The following is a 27,904-nucleotide window of genomic DNA, read 5'->3' as shown; positions in this document are numbered from 1 at the left end:
TACAATCCATGCAGATCATTTTATTTAGAGATAGATCACAGTAACAAACTCTTCTGTTCTAACAAGTCTGCGCTGCCCAATTATATCCATGTGACCAAATAACTTAACCCATACGTCTTTGGGAAGAAATCCACAGGGTCACAGGGAGAATGCATAAACCCCTCACAGACAGCACCAAGAGTTAAACCTGGGTCACTGGTGCTGTAAAGCATTATCTAACCGCTATGATACCATGCCCCCCACTCCTAAAATCCCATACTGCAGTACAAAAGCCTAATAAACAATGTAGAATAGAACTGGCTAAGAGAAAGGGCAGTGTAGGTAGATAATAAAGTTCAAGGACTATGACAAGGTAGATCAAGAGTTCATTCTTGTTCTACAAGAGGTCCATTCCAGAGTCAGGAGATTGCCCGAGTTCATGTGAATCTGGAAGATGATGTTAAGGGCAGAGAACAAGCACTATTTCCTGTTTAAAGACACAATATGCCCCAGTGGTAATAAAATTATTATACAGATAAGGTTGCATGTAATTAACTTATTCTTTCCATGTGATTCTGAAGGGTTCCTCCATATATCCAGGAACAACTTGAATATACTTAGCCAAAAACTCAATATTTTGGAGGGGAGGGTGGTTCCAAAGAGAAGTATTGATAGGTATGGAATCCGCATAGGGTGGAACAGGGAATACCATCCCAGCAACCTAGTTTGATCCCGATCACCACTGCTATCTGTGTGGAGTTTTAACATTCTCCCTTTAAGTTTCCATACCCTTGAGTCTCCTTCCAGACACAATGGCTGTGAACAGACTGCTGTAAATTGTCTCTTGTGTATTGAGTTGGGTGGGGAGGGGGGGGGCAGAGTTGAATAGGATTGCAAAGGGTTATAAGACAAGTTGCTGGAGGAACTCAGTAGGTCAGAGTGATAATTGGCATTTGATACAGGGTCAAAACCTGAAATGTCTGCTGTTCCTTTCCCCCCATGGATACCACCTGACCCGGTGAGCTCCTCCAAGAACTTGCCTTACTTGCTCCATTCTACAGAATTTGCACTCTGCTGTCTCATTAAATGAGTGGTTGATGTTTGAAGGGACTGTTTGCAAGCTTCACCTGAATCTTAATACTTCCACAGAAGGTAGTAATATTGAAAATTGTGCAAGAGACACTGCAAAGTATGATACCAATAACATTGCACAAAATGAGTTAAATTTATTTATAACCATATTTAAATAGTGTACTCTAAGTTCAAGATTCCTTATTTTTCCATCAGAAAAATTAACTTTGGATAGTGTATATCAAATATTTTTAAATAAACATCACTTTTCCTTCTTCGTTTATAGACTTCGGTAGTAATTCTGTAATCAAAACATTCAGAAAATATTTTGAGGGAGGAAGGAGGATGATTCAAATTTGAACTCATGAAATGGACATCTGAACCCTGTTTAGGATTATAATCACATAGCATGGGAAAAATTAGCAATAGCTATAAAATTGTTCATTTCAACAAAAAGATAGAAAGCAAGCAAATACTCAAGGGCACAACTTGAAAACTTTCCCCAATCATGCTGTAAGTATTGCAACCTCAGAACAAACTTTGTTATTAATATAAAGATATTAACATAACACACTAGTTTCATTTCCCTCTTCCACTTTAAAGCGTTGATACCTTGTTATGTGGCTCAAAAGCTTGAATTTAGAAAGCACCTCCAGATTCAAAATGTTTACTTTTGTATTTTTTGCAGTGCTGTTACAGTTTCCATAAGCATCAATTTGATAATGACAAACCAATTGGTTGAAAGATGAAAATTGGTGAGGCCATTGTTCATGCACAATGAATAAACACAAGAGAAACCTTACTTGATGTGCTTTTCTCAAGTCCAGGATCACAATGGTGATGGACAGTAATAAATTTCAGTTGATATCAGGCTACTATAAAGACTGGGGATTGAACCTACCACCTTCTCATATACTTATACCAATTATCCACTAAAAATATCCCATGAAGTGCAGTGCTTCCATTTAACTATGACATGGAAGCAACCTCTGACAAATTATCTGGCTACCTCTTGACTATATGGAGTCCACCTTGTCTCAGGCTGTTTTACTTTAGTAAACATCCATAAAATATTTACTATAATCAAATATCAGCCTTGAGGTCACCACTCAAGGAACTTTTATTTTCAGCTACAAAACTATTGGGACATATTTTGTGAACTGCATGGGATGCACTATATTAATAATACCCAAGAGATAGTTGACCAAGGGGAAAAAAAATCACTGTAGTGAATAAATAACTGCTATTTTTGGAATATATATTCGCACACAAAATTTCATTGCAAATAAAGCATTGAAATGAAAACAAAATGCAGATTTTTAAATGGTTGCAAAAACTCTCAAGCTTCTATTTCTTTGATTCTGAATTAACAAAAGAAATATCAGTTACAAAGATTCTGACATTTTGTATTCAAAATAACTATAAAGTTATAGATAAATGGAAAAACATAACACTGTTGGGTTTTGGAAAAATGTTTAGGTTACATGCTATAGAATAGATAACTGAATAAAATGTTACTCCCTCATCCAATTTAGCCTACATACAAAAAAAACTCAATCCATATTGATGGACCATGTGTCTGAAAGCATTATTTAAGAAATTCATAAAATCTTAAATGTTTTCTAGTTTATGGTTAACTGTTCAAACTATCACTGCAAGGGTGCATTCATAGGTATTAGTTTTATGTAGCACAGCCAGAATTAAATTCTTTTTCTTTATAAAAATAAAATAGATTAGCCATGCTTGAGTTTATGAATTAGGCTATCTGTACTTTTTTTACAATCAAAGCCACATAACAAAGCTCACAATCTTATTCTAAAGCACAATTCTGATATTCATAAAATAAGCTGAAATGTCAAACTGAGGATGTACATCTAAAACAAACAGAAGATGCACTTCAAAATACTTCAACAGGTTGAAAGAGACATTAAATACTAGCAAAATAAAAACCTAATTTAATAGCTGGGTATCAAACAGTAGCCACTGCCTTCTGAAAATGTTCAATTCAGAGCAAGTCACTACTGAATTAGAAAGTAAATTTTTATCAGACTTGTTCCCAAGATAGAACTCCTGCTACTCCAAAGGCAGAAACTCTTGCCAAAGGAAATGTAAAAACAAACATAATTTTACAGGAGTAAAAATATAAAATAATTGCATCAAAATGAGAAAATGTATAACAGGAGTACAAGCAATAAATACAATATAAACTGAATTCCAGCATGTGTTTACAGAGCTGTGCATGCAATTGTGCAGCCAAAAAATTAACATACAAATTGCAGGCACCTCAAGATGTTTGCTATTTGTCTGGAGCATCTTTAATGTAAAATTCCATCCAGAAAGCTAATAACCACTAAATGTTTAAATTTCACATTTTGACTTTTTTTGTATTTCAAAATATGTAATTTACAACTACAAATTCTACAATGACCAAGAATTAATGACTTAACCGTCATGATAATGCAATTTCATCTTGCCTATATATTAATACATCTATAAGTAAATAAGGAGACAGTACTTTTCTTGTAAATAAAAACTGTCCATTCTACCAGTTCAAAAATATAATCTGAGCAAAAATCATGTAATGAGACTTTATTAAATATCAGTGCATTACCCACCAATATTTCAGAACACTCCCCTTTTCTGAAAGAGCTCATGTTGTATTAGGACTGCTAATCCATTGTATTAACTACATCCTGAGTTACTTAATCAAAGATATTTATATATTGTTATCAAAATAGAATCTCTTTTGTAGAAAAGAACACTATAAACAACAGCAAGATGGCAGAGGTATTTAGTCGTCTATGAAGGTTAATCTCCCAGGGCCCTCATTTTTCATCCACCGACGATATCGTTTCCACCGTGGATCTGAGGCTACTTTCTTTTTAAGTTCTTCCTCTTGTTCCTGCTTATAAACCTAAAATTAAATTAACAGGCATGATTAAATCCTAATGTATGCTGCTCCTCTTTCTATGCTTATGCCAGCTTACAATTAAGGAAAACCACTGGTTAGAGATTGCTGATCACAAATAAAGATTGGTTATGGAGTAAAATAGCAGTCTCAATCACACAGAATTTGATGTATCGTGCTCAGTGTTTGCACATGAACTGGGTCGGGGAAAGATCAGATCAGACTGCAACCCAATCCTTTAGATTGTAGGCTAATGCTGTCCCAAAGCTTGTCCTGCCAAACAACCACATCAAGGAGGATCTACATCTCCACTGCAGGCAGCATCTGGGGTCAAATTACCTGAATGCAATTGTCTCTTACTGGCTATACTTCAATAGTGAAATAAATTTCAGTAACAGACCAGACTATGTAACAGTTCATTCCCCCAAGCTATCAGACTCCTCAATACCCAGAGACTGGACTGACAACAACTTACTGCCCTCTACTATCTTGTTTATTATTTATTGTAATACCTACACTGTTTTGTGCACTTTATGCAGTCCTGGGTAGGTTTGTAGTCTAGTGTAGTTTTCTTTTCTGTGTTGTTTTCAAGTAGTTCAGTGTAGTTTTTGTACTGTTTCATGTAGCACCATGGTCCTGAAAAATGTCTCGTTTTTACTGTGTACTGTACCAGCAATTATGGTCAAAATGACATGACTTAATTAGTTCAATGATGCAAATAAGGTAACAGAGCTGTAAGAAAATTTGGTTAAGAGATTATTTCAGAAATAATATTTTCCTAAAGATGAACTGCAAATCAGAATGTATAATTATTAAAAACTTAGTCATTCTGATACCAACTCACTCAGGAGGAATTCAATTTTTAAAAATTACAATATTCTTCATTTTAATTTTACACTCACACTGTTTACCTTTAATATTTGGATGCATAATACAGAATGCTGAAAATATTCAAAAACTTCAGTACTGTACTCCCACAACCATAAGCACAAATTTTGTGCATTTTTGTTGACATAATCCACTGTGATCCAGACTGCAGTAAGCAATGCTTACCTCAAAGTTTGCCTTTAACCACAGTCTCTTCTCAAGGAACATCTCTTTTTGATTATCTTCAAGACTATCGAACTGGCCTTGTGACATATTCATATTTCTTCGGATAATGTACAACTTCTCTTCTTCTCCATATTCTTCTCTTAGAATGTGAAAACGATAGATCCATCTGCAATACCAGATAATGTACCTACATATGTAATAAGGAGCCAAAATTATTTGGAACAGGAGAATATCATATAAGCTTGGTTTCTGATAACCTCCTTTAATATCAATGTTGTTTTTGATGATGTTTTTAATGATTTCCTCCTCTTCCTCTTTGATTTCTTCTTTAGTGCGTCTGTTTTTCCCTTTTTCTTTAGTTTTATTAAGTAAACCTTGCTGCTTAGCAATTTCTGTTGCCTGGATTCTATACTTTGGCACCGTGGTGAGATAATTAATGGCTTCAGTGTAACTGCTCCACCAGCTGTAGTACTGCAACAAAAAGAAAAATTTAACATACACAGAAATAACAGCAGAAGCCATTAAGTACTGTAATATTTTACAAACACGATTTTCAAGTCAGTTTTCAGTAGCAAATCATTATGCCCAAGACTAAAGTTCTGGAAAACAGTTTAAACAAAACTTGGTTTATTTTGGCAGCATTATATAACATTTATAGTCTTCCATTAATTGGATGATGTTTACACAGTCTAGAAATGAAGGAATGTAACCTGATATTCTTCAGGGTCTTATACAAGTGAAACCTACAAGTTTGCAAACTATTTCTTTTGCAACATACACAAAATGCTGGAGGAACTCAGCAGGCCAGGACTCACCTGCCCTGAAGGGTCTCAGTCCAAATCATCAACTGTTTACTCTTTTCCATAGATGCTGCCTACCCTGCTGAGTTCCTCCAGCATTTTGTCTGTGGGGCTTTAGATTTCCAGCATCTGCAAATTTTCTCATGTGTGAGAAACTATTTCTTTTGACTGCTTTAATCTAATTTGAATTCAATGTCTATATATTATAAGTTTATCATAATGCACCATCTCACCAGTGCCAGTATTTATGAAAACATGTGACATTAGAGGAAGTTCATTTGGACCATCTGTCACCAGAATGTTAGTTCCTGGTACATAACCTTCATGAAGGCTGCTCTTATCACACCATACTTCTCCAAGTATTTTAGTCTATTTGCAAAGCATTCGTTTTTTTTTAATAATTTTTTTAAAATTAGTTTTTCAAAACATTTTACAAATTAAAAACCCCAAATCCCAATGAGGAACATTAAAACAGTGCAAAATTAAGCATACAATAACAATATGTTACAAAGGAAGAGAATTTAGCAAAAAAAAAAGCACCTAAATTAAAGACAAGTAAGCTTAGTGTCCTCCCCAAGCCCCACAACACAAGAAAAAACAACAGCAACTCCAGACCAACCACAACACAATATAGAGAGTATAAGTAAGGACAGCCAAGCTCCCAGACTGTGAATACACTCAGCAACAGAGGATAATAATGCCTTCTACCAGAAAAAAAAAGCTGAAAGCAAGGGACCGAAGAGAAAAAAAAACCCTAGTCAAGAGGAAGGTTATGAAAGTACTCGATAAAAGGTCCCCAGACCTTATGGAACTTTAGATCTGAATTGAGAACTGAATAACGAATTTTTTCGAGGTCCAAACAGGCCATGATGTTGTTAAGCCATTGAGCATGAGTGGGCGGGGCAGCATCTCTCCATCTGAGGAGGATCAAGCGTCTAGCTAGAAGAGAGGCAAAGGATAATATTCGGCATTTGGTTGGACCCAGACATAAATCTGTCTTGCCCCAAAAACCGAACAGAGCAATTAAGGAGTTTGGTTCTAGGTGCTGATTCAGAATACACGATAACGTAGTGAAGACATCTTTCCAGAATTTCTCCAAGCTAGGACAGAACCAGTACATATGGATGAGAGAGGCCACGCCCCTCTTGCATTTATCACAGAGCGGACTAACGCTAGGGTAGAATCGAGATAGAGCCCATATGTCTAAATCTAAACTATGAACAATCTTAAACTGTAAAAGGCAGTGGCGAGCGCAAAGAGAGGTTGAGTTAACCGATTTGAGAACTGAATCCCAGCTCTCCTCAGATAAGGAGATATTTAAATCCTGCTCCCAGGCCATTTTGATTTTATCCATGGGGGCCCGTCGTAAGGCCGCTAGTTTATCTTGGATGATTGATATTAAGCCTTTGCCTAGTGGATTCATGTAAAGAAATAGGTCCATTGCATTTTTCGCAGGCATTTCAGGGAAGTTAGGAATTAAAGGAGCAATAAAGTGTCGGATTTGGAGATATCTGAAAAAATGAGCATTGGGCAGATTGAACTTAACAGAGAGCTGCTGAAAAGAAGCGAAGCGATTATCAATGAAAAGATCTTCAAAATGTCTAATGCCCTTCCTATACCAAACCTGGAATGCTGAATCGTATGTAGTAGGTAAAAAAAGGTGATTGTGAGCAATAGGGCTGGAAACGGAAAACCCCTGGAAACCATAGCATTTCCTGATCTGAGCCCATATACGCAAAGTGTGTCTAACAAGAGGATTAGCTATTGATCTGGGAAAAGCATTCGTTTTGATGCAAAAAATCACTATGAGAACATTAGGAGTCAATCAGATAACATGGGACTACAAGCACAAAATTAGCTAGATAAATGGGGCAAATTCCTTCCACATAGACATTAAGTCAATTTTTATAATATTGAAATTTAATCACTGTATGACTTTAGATCTCTGAATGCTACTTCATACCACAAACATTTATATTTTGCATAAACACTAAATACCTTTAAGTCTGAAAGACCATCAGTCTTATAGGTAAAAAAGATGATTCCAATGCACCAAGTATTATTATCAGTTACCAGAGTGGATTCATTGTGTGTGTATATCAATGCTTTGGAAAAGCAACAAAATTCATCCCATTTTCCCAATCTTAATCAATAACCCTGCAAATGCCTCCTTTTGAAATTTATTTTTTTTTTACATAAAATTTTTTAATTGAATTTTCAAATAGGTTACAGAAGGAAAAAAAATTAAAAAAATTATCAACCCTTCCCCCCTCCTCCCTAACATATCCCTAATAGAAAGAGGAAAAAAAAGAAAAAAGAAAGAAAGAATGCCTGGATATCGGAAGATCCCCACATGCTCCATGGAGTTAATAATAGCTTTAGTATATATATTTATTTCTTTCCCCAGATAACCAATAATTTTATCTTTGGAGCACCTATATATTTAATCCTATCTTTTGTAAATAAGGGCGCCAAGTTTTCAGAAATATTTCATATTTATCTATTAAATTATAAGTAATTTTCTCAAGTGGAATGCAGCTAAAAATTTCATTCTTCCAACGATCTATACTTAAGTATGAATCCGATTTCCAAGTAACTGCAATAGCCTTTTTGGCTACTGCCAATGCAATTCTTATGAATTCTTTCTGATATTTATTCAATTTGGATTTCAGTTTTATCCCTTCAATATCGCCTAGTAAAAATAATGTTGGATTATGTGGAAGTTGTGTTCCAATAAAATTCTTAAATTTGTCCAAAAAGGTTGAATTTTAAAACAAGACCAAGTAGAGTGTAAAAAAGTACCAATTTCTTGATTACATCGGAAACATTGATCAGATAAATTTGGGTTTAATTTAGTTATTTTTTGTGGTGTAATATATAATTGACGTAAAAAATTAAATTGCACTAATCTTAACCGGACATTTGTTGTATTTGTCATACTGTCTAAGACATAGTCTTGACCAACTTGTTTCTTCAATTTTAATATTCAAATCAGTTTCCCATTTTTGTCTTGACTTATGAATTCCTTGTTTAATTGCCCGTTTTTGATTCAAACTATACGTACAAGAAATAATTTTTTTAATTTTTCCTTTTTGAATTGAAGTTTCTATTTCATTAGGTTTTGGCAATAACATTGTTTGACCCAATTTATCTCTTAAATAAGCCCTTAATTGGAAATAACAAAAAAGAGTGTTGTTTGATATTTTGTATTTATTCTTTAATTGATCAAATGACATAAATATACCTCCTTCAAAACAATCTCCTATATATCTAATCCCTTTTTGAAACAAATTGTATAAAAGTTGGTTATCCATTGTAAAAGGAATAAATTTATTTTGAATTCAAGGTCTCTTTGCTAATAAAGATTTCATTATCTCATCATCAACATTTATCTTATCCCATAAATCAATCAAATCTTTTAATATAGGCGACTCGTTCTTTTCCCATATCCATTTAGATTCTCACTTATATATAAAATCTTCTGGTATATTTTCTCCTATTTTATCTAATTCTATTCTAATCAATGCCGGTTTATCTTCATCAAGAAAAGATGCAATAAATCTAAGTTGATTTACTTTATAATAATTCTTAAAGTTTGGAAGTTGTAACCCTCCTAGGTCAAATTTCCATGTCAATTTTTCCAACGATATTTTTGACATCTTACCTTTCCAAAGGAACTTCCTCACACATTTATTTAACTCTTGAAAAAACTTCTGCAGTAATTGTATTGGTAGTGTTTGGAATAAATATTGTAATCTAGGGAATATATTCATTTTTACAGCATTTACTCTGCCTACTAATGTTATTGGTAACGTCATCCATTTATCAAGATCTTCTTGAATATTTTTCAATAATGGTAAATAATTTATATAAATTCTTTATATCATTATCAACTCTTATACCTAAATATTTTATACCATTTATCGGCCATCTAAATTGAGTTATTAGTCGACATTGACTATAATCTCCTTTAGTAAGGGGTAGAATTTCACTTTTATCCCAATTTATTTTGTAGCCTGATATTTTCCAATATTCTTCCAATCTAGAAGATAATTTACGCAGCAAATACAATCGGTTTGTTAAATAAAGCAAAACAACGTCAGCAAATAATCTTATATTCTTCCTGGTCAACTCTGAAACCCATAATATCTGGGTCCATTCTAATTAATTCAGCGAATGGTTCTATCGCCAACACAAATAAAGCAGGTGAAAATGGACAACCTTGTCTAGTTGACCTTGTTAACTGAAATGATGTTGAAATTTGACCATTGGTCACTACTTTAGCTTTGGGATTAGTATTTAAGGTTTTAATCCATTTTATAAAAGATACTCCTAAACCATATTTTTCCAATACCTTAAATAAAAAATCCCACTCCAATCTATCAAATGCTTTTTCTGCATCTAAGGCAACTGCCACACTCATTTCCTCCCTCTTTTGTGCCAAATGAATTATGCTAAGTAACCGAGTTACATTATCTGCCGATTGTCTATTTCTGATAAATCCTGTTTGATCCATATGTATTAATTTTGGTAAGTATTTAGATAATCTATTAGATAAAATTTTTGCTATTATTTTTTAGTCAGTATTCAACAAAGAAATAGGTCTATATGATGTTGGTTTGAAAAGATCTTTATCTTTTTTTGGCACTATTAAAATAGCTGTCGAAAAAGATTCTGGAAGTTTATGCGTTCTCTCTGCTTGGCATATTAACTCCATAGAAGGAGGAATTAGTAAATCTTTAAACTTTTTATAAAATTCGGGCAGAAAACCATTTTCTCCTGGAGATTGATTACTCTGAAGTGATCCTAGAGCTTCTTCAACCTCTTTCAATGTAAAAGGCATATCCAATCCCTTCTGTTCTTCCGAATTCAATTTTGGAAGAGTTATTTGTGATAAAAAACCTCTCTATCTCGACATTATCATTTTGTGATTCTGATTGATACAGTTCAGAATAAAAATTCTTAAAAGTTTCATTAATTTCTAAAGGTTTATAAGTAATTTTATTTACACTTGTTCTAACTGCATTTATCGTTTTGGAAATCTGGTCTGTTTTTAACTGCCAAGCAAGAACCTTGAGTGATCTTTCACCTAGTTCATAATATCTCAGCTTAGTTCTCATAATTGCTTTTTCTGTTCGATATGTCTGAAGTGTAACTTGTAACTTCTTGTTAACAAGTTGTCTTCATTTTTCTTCTGTCATATATCTTTCAGATTCTTTTTCAAATTTTGTAATCTCTTTTTCCAATTGATCTATTTCTACCATATATTCCTTCTTAATTTTAGAAGTATAACTTATCATCTGGCCTCTCAAATATGCCTTCATTGCTTCCCGTACTATAAATTTATCATCAACTGAATGTAAATTTGTATCTAAAAAAAAATGAATCTGCTTTTTCATGAAATCACAAAAATCTTGACGTTTTAATAATATTGAATTAAATCTCCATCTGTAAATCGATTCCTCTTTATCCATTATTGTCATTGTCAAGGAGGAATGATCTGACAATATTCTTGCATTATATTCCATATTTTTCACTCTGTCTTGAATATTCGTTGATAATAGGAAAAAAATCTATCCTTGAATAAGTTTTATGTCAATTTGAATAAAATGAGTAATCTCTTTCTTTTGGATTAATTCTTCTCCATATATCAATCAAATTTAAATCTTTCATCAATGATAAAGTTAATTTTGCTACTTTTGATTTTGTAACAACCTTTGTTGATCTATCTAAAACTGGGTCTAGACAAAAATTAAAATCTCCACCTATTAATATTTTGTCATGTGAGTCAGGCAAATTCAAAAAGGCCTCTTGTATAAATTTTACATCATTCTCATTTGGTGCATAAATATTCATAAGAGTCCATAGTTCTGAAAAAATTTGACAATGTATAATTACATATTGTGGCGACCCATTTCATGGCACATCCGAACCGACTCACAATTAGATAGCCTACGGGGGTCTGCGAGCACAGAGCTTTGGAGCCTCTGCGCCATGGGGGGCAGGTTGAGGGAGGCTTAAAAGTGAGGCTGAAGATTTCGAATAAAGTTTTTTCCTTCGACTGCAGTTACCGACTCCGTGTTGTAATTTTAGCGCTGCGTGTAGCACACCGCTACAATTGGTGCCCCTGTCGGTCCAAACAATTTTTGGACCAGCAATGACCGACGCCGCCTCTGTTCATGCGGTTTCGTTGAAACTGCCGGGTTTCTGGACACAGCACCCGAACCTATGGTTCCAGCAAGCCGAAGCCCAATTCCACGTTCGCCAGATCACCTCAGAAGACACCCGCTACTACTACGTGGTGAGCTCCCTCGACCAGGACACAGCGGCCCAGGTCACGGAGTTCGTACAGTCGCCCCCGGCAGACGGCAAGTACACGGAATTCAAAGCCCTGCTCCTCAGGACTTTTGGACTCTCACGGCGCGAGCGGGCTGCCCGTTTACTGCACCTGGATGGCTTGGGCGACAGACCTCCATCGGCTTTAATGAATGAGATGTTGTCTCTCGCCGACGGACACACACCCTGCCTCATGTTTGAGCAGGCATTCCTGGAGCAGCTGCCCGAGGACATACGCCTGCTGCTGTCCGACGCGGATTTCAGTGACCCCCGGAAGGTGGCAGCCCGGGCGGACTTGCTGTGGAACGCCAAAAAGGTGAGCGGGGCGTCCATCGCACAGATCTCCCAGCCACGCTCCCGGCAGCAAACCAGTCCAGGCCCGGCCGCAGAGCCCGCCAACCCCCGGCCCAATGACCGCTGGTGCCTCTACCACCAGCGGTGGGGCGCAGAAGCCCGCCGTTGTCGCCCGCCCTGCAAGTTCCCGGGAAACGCCAGGGCCAGCCGCTGCTGATGGCTACGGCGGCTGGCCATCGGGATAGCCTCCTGTATGTGTGGGATAGAAGGTCGGGACGCTGGTTTTTGGTCGATACTGGGGCTGAGATCAGCGTTTTACCTCCGACGAGTTACGACACCTGCAGCAGGGCACCGGGTCCCCCCCTGAGGGCCGTGAATGGCAGCACAGTAAGGACCTATGGCACCCATCAGGTGCAGCTACAGTTCGGCTCCAGCCAGTTCACGTGGGACTTCACACTGGCCGCCGTAGCCCAACCGCTTCTGGGTGCGGATTTTTTGCAGGCTCACAGCCTACTGGTCGACCTGCCCAGGAAGAGACTGGTACACGCCGAGACCTTTCAGACGTTCTCCCTGGGTGCAGCCCAGTTGCCAGCCCCTCACCTCGGCTCCATCACGCTGCCCGACGACGACTTCACCAGGGTCCTGGCGGATTTCCCATCGATTCTGGCACCGCAGTTCACAGCGGCCATGCCCAGACACGGTGTACAGCACCACATCCCGACCCAGGGACCACCCCTCCACGCCCGCGCTCGGCAGCTTCCCCCGGACAAGCTCCGACTGGCGAAGGAGGAGTTCCAGAGGATGGAGGAATTGGGGATCATCCGGCGGTCCGACAGCCCATGGGCCTCCCCCCTGCACATGGTGCCCAAAGCGAGGGGGGCTGGAGACCGTGCGGCGACTACCGCAGGCTGAACGAGGCTACCACACCGGACCGCTACCCTGTGCCGCACATTCAGGACTTTGCAGCAAACCTGCACGGCGCACGGATCTTCTCCAAGGTAGACCTCGTCCAAGGGTACCATCAAATCCCGATGCATCCTGACGACGTCCCCAAAACGGCTCTCATCACCCCGTTTGGCCTTTTTGAGTTCCTCCGCATGCCGTTCGGCCTGAAGAATGCCGCACAGACGATCCAGCGGTTAATGGACGCGGTGGGACGGGACCTGGACTTCGCGTTCATCTATTTGGATGACATCCTCATAGCCAGCAGCAGTCGTCAGGAGCATCTGTCCCACCTCCGTCAACTCTGCGCCCGACTGAGTGCGTACGGTCTTACAATCAACCCCGCCAAATGCCAGTTCGGACTCGATACCATTGACTTCCTGGGCCACAGGATTACTAAAGACGGGGCAACCCCTCTGCCCGCTAAGGTAGATGCGGTCCGCCTTTTTCCCCGACCCACCACGATCAAAGGCCTTCAGGAATTCGTAGGTATGGTCAATTTCTACCGCCGCTTCCTCCCTTCAGCTGCCCGGATCATGCGCCCCCTGTTCGCCCTGATGTCGGGTCCGAGCAAGGACATTACCTAGGACGAGGAGTCCGCCGCCGCTTTCGTTCAAACGAAGGAAGCTTTGGCGGACGCCGCAATGCTAGTACATCCCAGAATGGACGCCCCTACCGCCCTCACAGTGGACGCATCAAACACGGCAGTCGGTGGGGTGCTGGAGCAACTCATCGCAGGTCGCTGGCAACCCCTGGCGTTTTTCAGCAAACACCTGCGACCACCCGAGCTCAAATACAGTACTTTCGACCGGGAACTGTTGGCGCTCTACCTGGCAATCTGGCATTTCAGGTACTTCCTAGAAGGTCGGCCCTTCACCGCGTTCACGGACCACAAACCGCTTACCTTTGCGTTTACGAAAGCGTCCGACCCCTGGTCGTCCCGCCAGCAACGCCACCTGTCCTACATCTCTGAATACACGACGGATGTCTGGCACGTCTCGGGTAAGGACAATGTCGTGGCGGATGCGCTCTCTCGCCCTACTGTTCATGCCCTTTCCCAAGGGGTAGACTTTGAGGCACTGGCAGAGGCGCAGCAGGCGGATGAGGAGATTCCGAGTTACAGAACCGCAGTCTCCGGTTTGCAGCTCCAGGACCTCCCCGTGGGCCCGGGTGAGAGGACCCTACTCTGTGACGTCGCCACCGGCCAGCCCTGCCCCGTCATCCCGACAGCCTGGCAGCGCCGCGTTTTCGACTCCATTCATAACTTGGCGCATCCCTCCATCCGGACAACTGTCCGGATGATTTCTAGCAGGTTCGTTTGGCACTGACTCCGCAAACAGGTCAGTGAATGGGCCAAAACGTGCATGCACTGCCAGACGGCCAAGGTGCAGCGGCACACCAAAGCCCCACCGCAGCAGTTCCATCCCGCCCACCGGCGTTTCGACCACATTCATGTGGATATCGTGGGCCCCCTGCCAGTGTCGCGCGGAGCGCGGCACCTCCTGACTATCGTGGACCGGTTCACAAGATGGCCAGAGGCGGTCCCGCTCACCGACACCACCTCCGAATCTTGCGCCCGAGCCCTGATCGCCACCTGGATATCTCGCTTTGGTGTACCAGCCCACATTACCTCCGACAGAGGCGCCCAGTTCACCTCCAGCCTGTGGTCAGCTATGGCCAGCCTTTTGGGGACTCAGCTGCACCACACCACTGCCTACCACCCACAGTCGAACGGGCTAGTGGAGCGTTTCCACCGTCACCTGAAGTCGGCCCTCATGGCCCCCCTGCGAGGAGCCAACTGGGCGGACGAGCTTCCCTGGGTCCTACTCGGCATCCGCACAGCGCCCAAGGACGACCTGCACGCCTCGTCGGCCGAGTTGGTATACGGCGCGCCCCTGGTTGTCCCCAGGGAGTTCCTACCAGCCCCAAGGGGGCAAGAGGAAGATCCCGCAGCAGTCCTGGGCAGACTACGTGAGAAGCTCGGTAACCTGGCCCCCATACCCACTTCACAGCACGGGCGGCACCCGACCTGCGTACCCAAAGACCTACAGAACTGTAAGTTTGTGTTTGTACGAAGGGGCGGGCATCGGCCACCGCTGCAGCGGCCATACGAGGGGCCATTTATGGTGCTCCGGAACAACGGGTCCACGTTCGTGCTGGACGTTGGGGGGAAAGAGGAGTTTTTCATGGTGGACCGCCTCAAACCGGCCCATGTGGACCTGGCGCAACCGGCCGAGTTTCCAGCACTTCGGCGCAGAGGCCGACCTCCCAAGCAGGTTCTGGCCCAGACTGTGGACATTGGGGGGTGTATCGCCGGTTCTGGGGGGGGGGGTGGTTATGTGGCGACCCATTTCCTGGCACATCTGAACCGACTCACAATTAGTTAGCCTACGGGGGTTTGCGAGCACAGAGCTTTGGAGCCTCTGCGCCATGGGGGGCAGGTTGAGGGAGGCTTAAAAGTGAGGCTGAAGATTTCGAATAAAGTTTTTTCCTTCGACTGCAGTTACCGACTCCGTGTCATAATTTTAGCGCTGCGTGTAGCACACCGCTACAATATCTCCCTGCAGAATCAATTAATACATTTTGTATTTTAATTGGTAAAGTTTTATTAACCAAAATTGCAAGTCCCCTTGCCTTTGAATTAAATGAAGCTGCAATAACATGTCCAACCCAATATCTCTTTAATTTCTGATGTTCCATCTCTGTTAAGTGTGTTTCTTGTAAAAAAGCTATATCTATTTTCATTTTCTTAATGTATGTTAAAATTCTTTTTCTTTTCACCGGTCCATTAAGCCCATTAACATTAAAACTTTAAAAATTCAGTAAATTAGTCATTATTTTTAACAGGGTTACTCCAATCTATAGTAATACCTAACCTTTCAACTTTCATAGTACCTTGGGGAATCTTTTTAAAATTCTCCATGTTGCTATGTGTCTCTCCCCCCCCCCCCCCCCCGATTGTCTAGGCAAAGAAAGAAAGATAAAACAAAAATAGATTATAAAGAAAAAAAATAACAAAATACCCCCTTACTAATGTTGTGAATAAAAAAAAAACACATTACCCCCCTCCGTTGTACGGGTTATGGCAATCGCCATGTTTACACACGTGAGTGCCGTAGCAGTTGATCCAAAGTTCCCCTAGCACCCCCGTAACATTAAAAAAGTATATACAAGAAAGGAAAAAAATATCACTACTCTCAATATCTCTCAAATTTTTACCTTTCTCCCCCTGTATCATATTATTAAGAATATATTTAAATATTCTTCTGTCCTTAAACATCCGTCAACTCTATTCACAGTCCCTGTCTTCATCTTTAATCCGTTTCACTTTTAAATCTTTGGCTGCGGTTAGCGAATATTTGGGAGTTCTTGTGCAAATTCTTCCGCATCCTGACAGCCAGTAAAAAAATCTTCTTTTTCCTTCATCCAAAAATTTATCAGGGTTGCCGGGTGGCGCAATATAAATTTATAACCTTTTTCCCATAAAACTTTTTTTGCTGGGTTAAATTCCTTCTTTCTCTTCAAAAGGTCATAACTTATATCAGGATAGAAAAGAACTATTTTCCCTTCTATCATCAATGGCCTGTTTCTCTTTCTGGCATGTTGGGCAGCTGCCTTCAGGATCTTTTCTTTATCTTGATATCTTAAGCATTTTATCAAGATTGATCGTGGGTTTTGATCAACTTGAGGTCTTGGTCTTAATGCTCTGTGAGCCCTTTCAATTTCAATTAACTGGGTTCCTTCTTCCATTTCCAAAATTTCCGGAATCCATTTTTGAAAAAAATTTATTGGATCCTCTCCCTCTGTACCTCCTTTAAGTCCAACAATCTTAATATTATTTTGTCTGCTAAAATTTTCAAGTACATCCACTTTTTCCAACAACCGTTTTCTTTCTGATGTCCAGGCAGAAATATTATCTTCCATTTTATTCACTTTATCAATGGTGTCTCCAGTTGTTTCTTCCAAGTTTTTTCGTTTTCTTGTCCATTTTGTCCTGTCTTTTCATCATTTTATCAAACATAATCTTCATATTGTTAATATCTTTTTATTACTTTTAATGCTTTTAATTTATGAATTATTTGCACCAAAGTTTTTTTTATGTCTCCAATATCACCTCCAACCTCTTCCTGTTGCTCTTCTTTGTTTGTCTCTTCATCTTCGTCTGATTTATCCAGAGAATCTGATTCCACCTCATATTCACTTTCACTTTCAGTTCCGATCATAGCTGGGATTTGTAGTTTGGGTTGCTTGTGTTTGCGCATGCCTCTTCCTTCAGGTATGCGCAATTCCTGTTGCTCTTTTTTTTGGAAACGGTTGATGTTGCTGCAGTTTCCTGTTCTGTATCGCCGGAGGTAAATTGCACTTGAGCCCAAGGCTCTTTCATGGCGGCCGGCCTTGATTCTTTTCCAACTTGTGTTGTCTTCAAAGTAGTAGTTTTCTTCTGCTTCTGTTTAGGAGGCATATCTTAAGACAATCCTGAGTAGTTTATAAGTAATTTTTAAAAGATGTTTACTAACTTTTCTTCACTTAAACATTATTTTACTGGATTTTTACGGGAGAGCTGGATTTCCATGTCTCGATCCTACGTCATCACGTGACGTCCCCTCTTTTTGAAATTTCTAAGTTCAAAGTAAAGTACATACAGTGACAAGCAAAAGTTTGGGCACCCCTGGTCAACATTTCTGTTACTGTGAATAGCTAAGTAAATGATGACCTGATTTCCAAAAGGCATAAAGTTAAAGATGACTCATTATTTCCATCTTTTACAGTTTCAAAATAACAAAAAAGGAAAAGGGCTTGAGCTAAAAGTTTGGGCACCCTGCATGGTCAGTACTTAGTAACACCCCCTTTGGCAAGTATCACAGCCTGTAAGGGCTTTCTGTAGCCAGCTAAGAGTCTTGTTTGGGGGATTTTCACCTATTCTTCCTTGCAATAAGCTTCTAGTTCTGTGAGATTCTTGGGCCGTCTTGCATGCACTGCTCTTTTGAGGTCTATCCACAGAGTTTCTATGATGTTTAGATCGAGGGACTGTGAGGGCCATGGCAAAACCTTCAGCTTGCACCTCTTGAAGTAGACAATTGTGGATTTTGAGGTGTGTTTATGATCATTATCCTGTTGTAGAAGCCATCCTCTTTTCATCTTCAGCTTTTTAACAGACAGTGTGATATTTGCTTCCAGAATTTGATGGTATTTAATTGAATTCATTCTTCCCTCTACCAGTGAGATATTCCCCGTGCCACTGGCTGCAACACAAGCCCAAAGCATGATCGATCCACCCCCGTGCTTATCAGTTGGAGAAGTGTTTTTTTCTCCAAACATACCTTAGCTCACTGGGGCCAAAAAGTTCTATTTTAACTTCATCCGTCCACAGGACTTGTTTCCAAAATGCATCAGTCTTGTTTAGATGTTCCTTTGCAAACTTCTGACGCTGAACTTTGTGTTGAGGACAAAGGAAACTATATAACAATTACAGCATGGGAACAGGCCATCTCAGCCCTTTTAATCTCTGCCATACGCTTTCTCTCACCTAGTCCCACCGACCTGCACTCAGCCCATAACCCTCCATTCCTTTCCTGTCCATATACCTATCCAATTTTTTTTAAAAAATGATAATATTGAACCTGCCTCTACCACTTCTACTGGAAGCTTGTTCCACACAGCTACCACTCCGAGTAAAGAAGTTCCCCCTCATTTTACCCCTAAACTTTTGCCCCCTAACTCTCAACTCACGTCCTCTTGTTTGAATCTCCCCTACTCTCAATGGAAAAATCCTATCCACGTCAACTCTATCTATCCCCTTCATAATTTTAAATACCTCTATCAAGTCCCCCCTCAACCTTCTACGCTCAGAAGAAAGGTTTTCTTCTGATGACTCTTCCATGAAGGCCATATTTGTGCAGGTGTCACTGCACAGTAGAACAATGCACCACCACTCCAGAGTCTGCTAAATCTTCCTGAAGGTCTTTTGCAGTCAAACGGGGGTTTTGATTTGCCCTTCTAGCAATCCTACTAGCAGTTCTCTTGGAAAGTTTTCTTGGTCTTCCAGACCTCAACTTAACGTCCACCGTTCCTGTTAAATGCCATTTCTTAATCACATTATGAAATGAGGAAATGGCTATCTGAAAACCCTTTGCTATCTTCTTATAGCCTTCTCCTGCTTTGTGGGCATCATTTATTTTAATTTTCAAAGTGCTAGGCAGCTGCTTAGAGGAGCCCATGGCTCTGCTGATTGTTAGGACAAGGTTTGAGGAGTCAGGTAATTTATAAAGCTTTGAAATTTGAATCACCTGGCTTTTCCTAACGATGACTGTGAACAAGCCATTGCCCTAACAAATTAATTAAGGTCTGAGATCTTGGTAAAAGTTATCTGAGAGATCAAATCTCTTGGAGTGCCCAAACTTTTGCATGGTGCTCACTTTTTTTCACTCTAAAATTGTACAAAACAAAAATAATACACTAATCTTGCTTAAAATGTTGAAAAGAATGTTTCATCTTTATGACTTTTGAAGATCAGTTCATCTTCTACACACAGTAACAGAAATTTTGACCAGGGGTGCCCAAACTTTTGCATACCACTGTATATAATCACCATTTACAACAGTGAGATTTGTTTTCTTGCAGACATACTCAGTAAATCCAAGAAACATAATAGAATCAAAGACTGCAACCAACAGGATGGACAAAACCAATGAGCAAAAGATAAACTGTATGATAATACAGTTCCTGAACCTGGTAGTGTGGGTCCTGAGGCTCCAGTACCTTCTTCCTGATGGCAGCAGGAGAAGGGAACATGGCCTGGGTTGTGAGGGACCTTCATTACGGATAATGCTTTCCTGCTATCCAGATGTTTTCCAAGGTTGAGTGAAGAGTCAATGAGATGGCATCTGCTGTGGACCTGTTGTGTTGGAGTGCAAATTGGAGTGGATCAAGTCACTTCACTGTAGAGATGAATACTACTGGACGATAATCACTGAGTCAGGTTACCACATTTGGCTTAGGCACTTGCATAACTGAAGCTTGCTCAAGCAGACAGAAACCTGAGACGGCCAAAGCGACAGTTAAAGATGTTGGAAAACACTCCAGCCAATTGATCAGAAAAGGTCTTCAGTATTTGGCCAGGTACACATTTAGGCCAGATACTTTCTGTGGGTTCATCCTGCTAAAGGATGCTCTCACATCAGCCTCAGACTGAAATCAGAGGGTCGTCGTGGGACTTTGTGAAGGTTCCTCCATGTTCTGACAGTCAAAGCAAGCATCTAAGGCATTGAATTCATCTGTGAGTGAAGGCTTGTTGTCATCTATGCTGTTTGGTTTCACTTTGTAAGAGGTAATAGCTCTCCAGCCACAGTTATCGGGCATCTTTTAGTGATTCAAGTTTGGTGTACAATTGCCACTTTGACTGTGAAATGGCTTTACGGAGGTTGTATCCGGACCTCTTGCATCTTACTTGGTCACTAGACCCGAATGCCACCATGCTTACAGGTAACACAGATTGAAATAATTTGCTACATGAAACAATTCTCATTTTCTTCACAGGCTTTCTTTTGCCTCTCATCTTAAATCAGTAGTTTATTGCAACCAACTATGTATGCCCTGGCCAGTGGACCCTCTATTTTAGCACAAAATTTCAATTTTGAAGTTCTCAGAAAAATTACCGATCAGGATGAAAGCAATGCCAGATTTTCTAATCCCTTGACACAAGAATCCAAAATTCAAATCTCAAATCAAAATACATTTTCTACATTGATTGCTTATTCTACCAGTAAAACTGAAACTGAAAAGAGAAAAACAGTTGAGTGGAATACCAGATGCCAATCAGATACTTCTGAAAAAGTATTAATGTCTCATAAACAAACAACAGAAAGTCCTTTAAACAAATAATATCAAAAATTGGATTTAAATCCATTGAACATCACATTCATACACAAAGTTTGGTAGTCTAATGTAGCCATAGCTCATATGATGCTGAACTTACGTTTATTCAATTGCTCATTTAGTATTTTACCTGGAAGAGTGAAATGGCACAGACTGTCACGATTATAACTATCCTGACGTCCACTTTGGGTGCCAGCCTTCTCCTGTAATAGTGATAGTAGTGTCTGTAGAATTCATCAGGATGATCAAGCATGTAGTCATAATCTTTCCTGGCCTCATCATCCTACAGGGATAAGTTTTTTAAAAATTAGCTATTGCTTAATATCAAGTTTATAGTGAAAGATAACTGCTTTAAAATATGAAATACCTCATAATGAGTATTTTAATAGTTTCATGATAAACTAATTCCAGCAAAAAGCATCAAAAACAGATGGAGTGAACAGCCAGGTTTTCTATTTAAAACTTTCAAATCTGATGTTAATAATCTACCAAAAAAAAACACAAATGAGTACAGCAGGTTTTTCTGCCAAGCAGCATCTCCTTCAATGCAAGAAATATTCTGATTAATTAAAGCAAAAATACTTCAGATGAATGTGCATAAAATATGATAAATATCTAAGAGCGTCTTCTGTCGTTCCCACTATTTTGTTGCAATTTTAATCATGGTGATGTGCAAAAATCATTAAATTCCACTATTGCTGCAAATTAAAACTTACAAATTTAATAGAGCCTATTACACAACTTATCAGTTTACATCTAAGCCCTCAACACAATGAAAAGCAGTCCTTGCTGTTGATATCCCACATAGATTCCCAATTCCAAGAAAACAGACTTTAAAGAGTCTAGAAGAAAATGGCAACCTCCCCTATTTCCTATATAGTGGGTTATAATAACATTATGATTTCATGATTTCACTCTTGCAATTCTTTGAAAGATCATTTATTACAACTTCTGAGGTCACTAAAATTTCCATAAACCGAGAATATTTACTGGGTAATTTACACTTTGCTTAATACAAGCTATTGAAGCAGACAAACCTAACAATCCCACGTGTAACAAACAGAAAAAAAAGCAGGCTATGCTGGTTCCAGTTTTGACTACCAAATTGAGCTATTCAACTGACAACAGCTAACCAGTGTATGAAAGGCAAATGCTCTGATTTGAGACAAATCGAAGCATGCAGCCTCTGTTCAAACCAATCTGGACTGAATATTTATTCCCCCAATAGGGAAAACTACACTATTGTGTCTGGTCTCCCTTATCAGGTTATACACTCAGTGGCCAAGGTATTAGGTACACATGCTCGTTATCTAATCAAGTGATCATGCAGCAGCAACTCAATGAATAAAAGCATGCACACACGGTCAAAAGGTTCAGTTCTTCAATCCAAACATCAGAATGGGGAAGCAATGTGATCCAAGTGACTTTGGCTGTGGGATGATTATTGGTGCCACACAGAATAGTTGTGAGTACTGCAGAAACTGCTGATCTGGGATTTTCATACACAGCATTCTCTGGAGCTTAGAAAGAATGGTGTGAAAAAAAAACGAGTTAGTGACAGTTGTGGGTGAAAATGCAATGTTCATCAGAGAGCAGAGAATGGCCAGACTGCCTCCGAGCTGACAGGAAAGCGACATTAACTCCAATAACCACGTGTTACAACAGTGGTGCAGAGAAGAGCATCTCTGAATGCTCAACACGCCCAATCTTGAAGTGGACAGGCCACAGTCGCAGACAACTCACTGGGTTTCACTCACATACCTAAAAAAATAACCACTGAGTGCGTACAGGGCAGCAATATTCCAGGATGAGCAGCAATTTACTGCATCATCTACTAATTATCTTTTAGCCATCACCAAAATAGAATAATCTATCATAATTCTCAGATTTGCAAATACACTGCATAAAACTTACAAAACAATCACTACTTTCAGCTGTTAAGTAGTTTAGAATATCCAAAGGATATGAATGGGACACATGCTTGTTGAAGCACTAAGATTGGAACAGTCAGGATTTACTGTTCAATGAATCATCTTTCCCCATCCATTTCCATATACATCAAAAGACAAGTCCATAAGACCATAAGACATTGGAGCAGAATTAGGCCATTTGGCCCATCGAGTCTGCTCTGCCATTTAATCATAACTGATCCCTTTTTTCCCTCCTCCTCAACCCCATTTCCTGGCATTCTCCCCATAACTTTTGACACCATGTCCAATCAAGAACTTATCAATCTCTGCCTTAAATACACCCAACGACCTGGACTCCACAGCTGCACAAGGCAACAAATTCACCATCTTCTCGCTAAAGAAATTTTTCCGCATCTTTTGTTTTGAATGGATGGCCCTCTGTTCTGAGGCTGTGCCCTCTTGTCCTAGACTCTCCCACCATGGGAAACATCCATTCCACATCTACTCTGTCAAGTCCTTTCAACATTCAAAAGCTTTCAATGAGATCACCCCCCCCCCCCATCCTTCTGAATTCCAGTGAGTACAGACCCAGAGCCATCTAACGTTCCTTGTTTGATAACCTTTTCATTCTTGAAATTATCCTTGTGAACCTCCTCTGAACCCTCTCCAATGCCAGCACATCTCTTCGAAGATGAGGAGCCCAAAACTGTACACAATACTCAAGATGAGGCCTCACCAGTGCCTTATAAAGCCTCAGCATCACATCCCTGCTCTTGTATTTTAGACCTCTTGAAATGAATGCTAACATTGCATTTGCCTTCCTTACCACCAACTTAACCTGCAAATTAACTTTTAGGGTGTTCTGCACAAGGACTTCCAAGTCCCTTTGCATCTCAGATTTTTGGATTTTCTCCCCGTTTAGAAAACAGTCCGCACATTTATTTCTACTACCATAGTGCATGAACTTGCATTTTCCAACATTATATTTCATTTGCCATTTTCTTGCCCACTCTCCTAATCTGTCTTTCTGCATTCTGTTTCCTCAACATTACCTGCCCCTCCACCAATCTTTGTATCAACTGCAAACTTGGCAACAAAGCTATCTATTTCATCATAGAAGTGGTCCCAACACTGATCCCTGTGGAACACCACTAGTCACTGGCAGCCAACCAGAAAAGGATCCTTTTATTCCCACTTGCTGCCTCTTACCAATCAGCCAATGCTCTAACCATGTTAGTAACTTTCCTGTAATACCATGGGCTCTTAACTTGGTAAGCAGCCTCATGTGTGGCACCTTGTCTGGTCCTGGTGACATATACTTTTAAGTCTTTCAGCTTTTTGAGCATCTTCTCCCTTGTAATAGTAACTGCACCCACTTCTCTTCCTTCACACACAACATCTGGTACACTGCTAGTGTCTTCCACAATGAAGACTGATGCACAATACTCATTTAGTTCATCTGCCATCTCCTTGCCCCACCATTATTATTTTTCCTGCCTCATTTTCTAGTTGTCCTATATCCACTCTGATCTCTTTTTTCTACATACTTGAAAAAGCTTTTATTATCCACGTTGATATTATTTGCTAGCTTGCTTTCATATTTCATATTTTCCCTACTAATGATTATTTTAACTGCTCTCTGTAGGTTTTTAAAAACTTCCCAATCCTCTATCTTCCCACTATTTTTGCTTTGTTGTATGCCATCTCTTTGGTTTTTATATTAGCTTTGACTTCTCTTATCAGCCCCAGTTGTACTGTTTTGTCATTTGAGTATTTCTTCACATTTGGAATACACATGTCCTGCACCTTCCTCATTTCCCCCCAGAAACGCACGCCATTGCTGCTCTGTTGACATGCCTGCCAACAGCTCCTTCCAATTTACTTTGGCCAACTCCTCTCTCACACTGCTGTAATTTCCCTTACTCCACTGAAATACTGTTAATGTCAGACTTAATTTTCTCCCTGTCAAATTTCAAGTTGAACTCAATCATATTGTGATCACTGGTTCCTAAGGGTTCTTTTACCTTAAGCTCCCTAATTGCCTCTGGTTCATTACATAACACCCAATCCAGTACAGCTGATGCCCTAGTAGGCTCAACGACAAACTGCTCTAAAAAGCTACCTCATCGGCATTCAACAAACTCACTCTCGAGATCCATTACCAACATGATTTTCCCAATCAACCTGCATGTTAAAATTTCCCATGCCCATCTCCCAAGTCAACATTCTCCCACCTATCGACCACATTTGTCTGGGCCATTAAGAAGCAACATGTAGTGATTCAGCTTCATATCCATCACTTTCAACAAGGAAGCATCACCCTTTCCACTCAGCTTTGCTTCACAAACTCTCCAAGATCAGAATCATGTCAAATTATCAATGTCACAACTTTTAAAAATCAGAAAATAACTTTACAACAGATTGAAAATAGTGCACATGAAATAGTGCACATACTTCAAATTTTCATGAATGAATAGCAATTTATATGAATATTATATGGAACTAGGTTATACCTTAAGTGAAATAATTGGGTGTATTTCAAAATTCCTATAGAATGCAAGTTTTGGGAATTAGTAATCAGAAACAATTAGATGGTTGATGAATCAAGCAGATATCTTGCATCAGCCTTCACTGTGCAGGACAGACAATATTATGAAAACATCTGTATATTAAGAATTTGAAAGATGAGGGAACATGAGAAAATTATAATTGCCAACAGAATGATAATGATTGAAGTGTTGAAGTGTAGGTTAGCAAATCTCCAGGTCCTGGCAGATTTCACCTTAACATCTGAAAATGTCTTCCGAGATCATTTAGGAGTTTGTATGTTTAGAGATACAACACAGAACAGACACTTCCAGCCGAATGAGCTGCACCACCCAGCAATCCCCTATTTAACAATAGCATAATCACAGGACAATTCACAATGACAAATTAACCTACTAACTGGTGCATCTTTGGAATGTGGAAGGAAATCCACACACTCATGGGGAGAACATACAAACTCCTTACAGATGGTGCTGGAATTGAACTTCTTACTCCAAAATTCCTATAGTTTGAATAGTGTCTTGCTAATTGCTACCATACCATGACGCATTAAGCTATTGTTATAGGAAATAACATTGCAGCAACCAAAGTCAGCATGGTTTTAAAAAAGGGAAATTATGTTTTGACCATTTTTGGAAGACTCTGAATAAGTTATAGGTTGTGGATAACGGGGATGGATGTTTGATATCTAGATTTCAGAAGAATTTTCAAAAGTGTTTCATCGATGATAATTGCAGAAAATAAAAAAGACGTGATCCAGGAAAGGCCAAACTGGCGCAGATATTTTAATAAACTGCACACCTTTTCCTGTCAGCCAGACAGCCAAAAATGGATCTTTTTTGGTTGACAGGAGGTAATCAGTGGTGTGTCATAATGAGTTGATTAGCGCTGGGGCCTGAACTTGCTACATTAAAAAAGTGGCTTGTTTGAAAAACATAGACACAAAGACAGTCCACAAAAACATAAATAGTTTAAGTAACTGGGCAAGTATCTAGCAAATGTAGCAAAAGGTGGAAAAAAATCAAATTGTTCATTTTGACAGAAAGAAAATGAGAAGGCTTAAAATCTAATGGCAACATTACAGGATCCTTGAGATGCAGAGGCAAGTGGGTGTCTTAGTGACCAATTGGCAAAAGTCTATTATGCAGTTCCAGAGATAGGGCAAAAGTTAAAAGAATGTTGTTTATAGAAAGAGTAACTGAATACCAATGTTGGATTATTGCTTAGTTATCTAGGATACTGGCAAGGCCAGATCAGCAGTAGTGTGTGGGCTATTGATTTCCTTCTTACAGTAAAGATGCACAAGGCAGACTTCTATCTGCTGAAATTAAACAAGATTCACAAATTCACTTCTGAGGGGTCCAGACAGGATGACTTCGCAGAGAAGGTGATGGTGTACACAAGGCCATCATCATCTTTTGTGCTTGCTAGTCATGTCTGTCCCATATTCCAATAACCTCACACCCACAATGATCATTTCCACTCCAAACGACCTCACACCCGAACTGCCCAACATTGCCAGAACTCCAACGTCCTCACATCCCCCAAACAAAGCCCCCTCTCCCACCGTCATCGCACCCCCGACACTGCCCCTTCTCCCACCTCCCTCGCACCCTGACACTGCCCTTACACGGGGTTCAAACACCCCCCCCCCATGTTAAGAACCTGTCATCTACCACCCACACGCCCCCCAGGCACACCAGACTCTCCACCTCCACCCCGTAGTCAGTGCAACACGCCTGTGGACGTTGCTGGTGAGGGTATTTGGGGAAGTCTTGACCAAGCTATACGTCCACCACTCCCGCCGCCTGCCATCATTCTGACCTTCAGAGTCTCGTAGGCGGTGGCGATCAGTATGAACTTTTTCTCGGGATCCTCCTCTGCATCGCTGGGCCGATAGCGATCGGGGTGATAACGTCGGGCTAGTTGCCGGTAGGCGCGGGCGATTTCGCCCTTAGTTGCTTCCCTGGATATGCCCAGCACATCATAGCAGGATACAGCGCCACAGTAGAGGCCTTCAAGCAGGCCGTCCACCTGGCCCAGCAGCAAACAGGACTGCAAGACGAAAGCAACGGCGCAAACGCGGTACAGCGACCGAGGGAGCCCGGCCGTTCTCGCCGCAGACACCATGTCAGCACCGGCGACCCACGATGTCTGCGCGCAGGCGCGGTGCGAACACCGTCCCTTGT

General features: G+C 40.3%; 1 protein-coding gene across 1 annotated transcript; it reads right to left on the bottom strand.

Annotated features, from left to right (window-relative positions):
• Positions 1-27,904, bottom strand: dnajc25 (DnaJ (Hsp40) homolog, subfamily C, member 25). Its single transcript, XM_059974830.1, has 4 exons — positions 27,540-27,904; positions 21,389-21,541; positions 5,012-5,482; positions 1-3,964 (listed from the first exon to the last, which is right to left on the bottom strand). Exons 1-4 carry the CDS (start codon positions 27,843-27,845, stop codon positions 3,842-3,844), a joined length of 1,053 nt encoding a protein of 350 aa, XP_059830813.1. The 5' UTR covers positions 27,846-27,904; the 3' UTR covers positions 1-3,841.

The sequence above is a fragment of the Hypanus sabinus genome, chromosome 7 (assembly GCF_030144855.1).
Source record: "Hypanus sabinus isolate sHypSab1 chromosome 7, sHypSab1.hap1, whole genome shotgun sequence".
NCBI classification, from domain to species: domain Eukaryota; kingdom Metazoa; phylum Chordata; class Chondrichthyes; order Myliobatiformes; family Dasyatidae; genus Hypanus; species Hypanus sabinus.
This window is presented reverse-complemented; position numbering and strand designations above follow the sequence as displayed.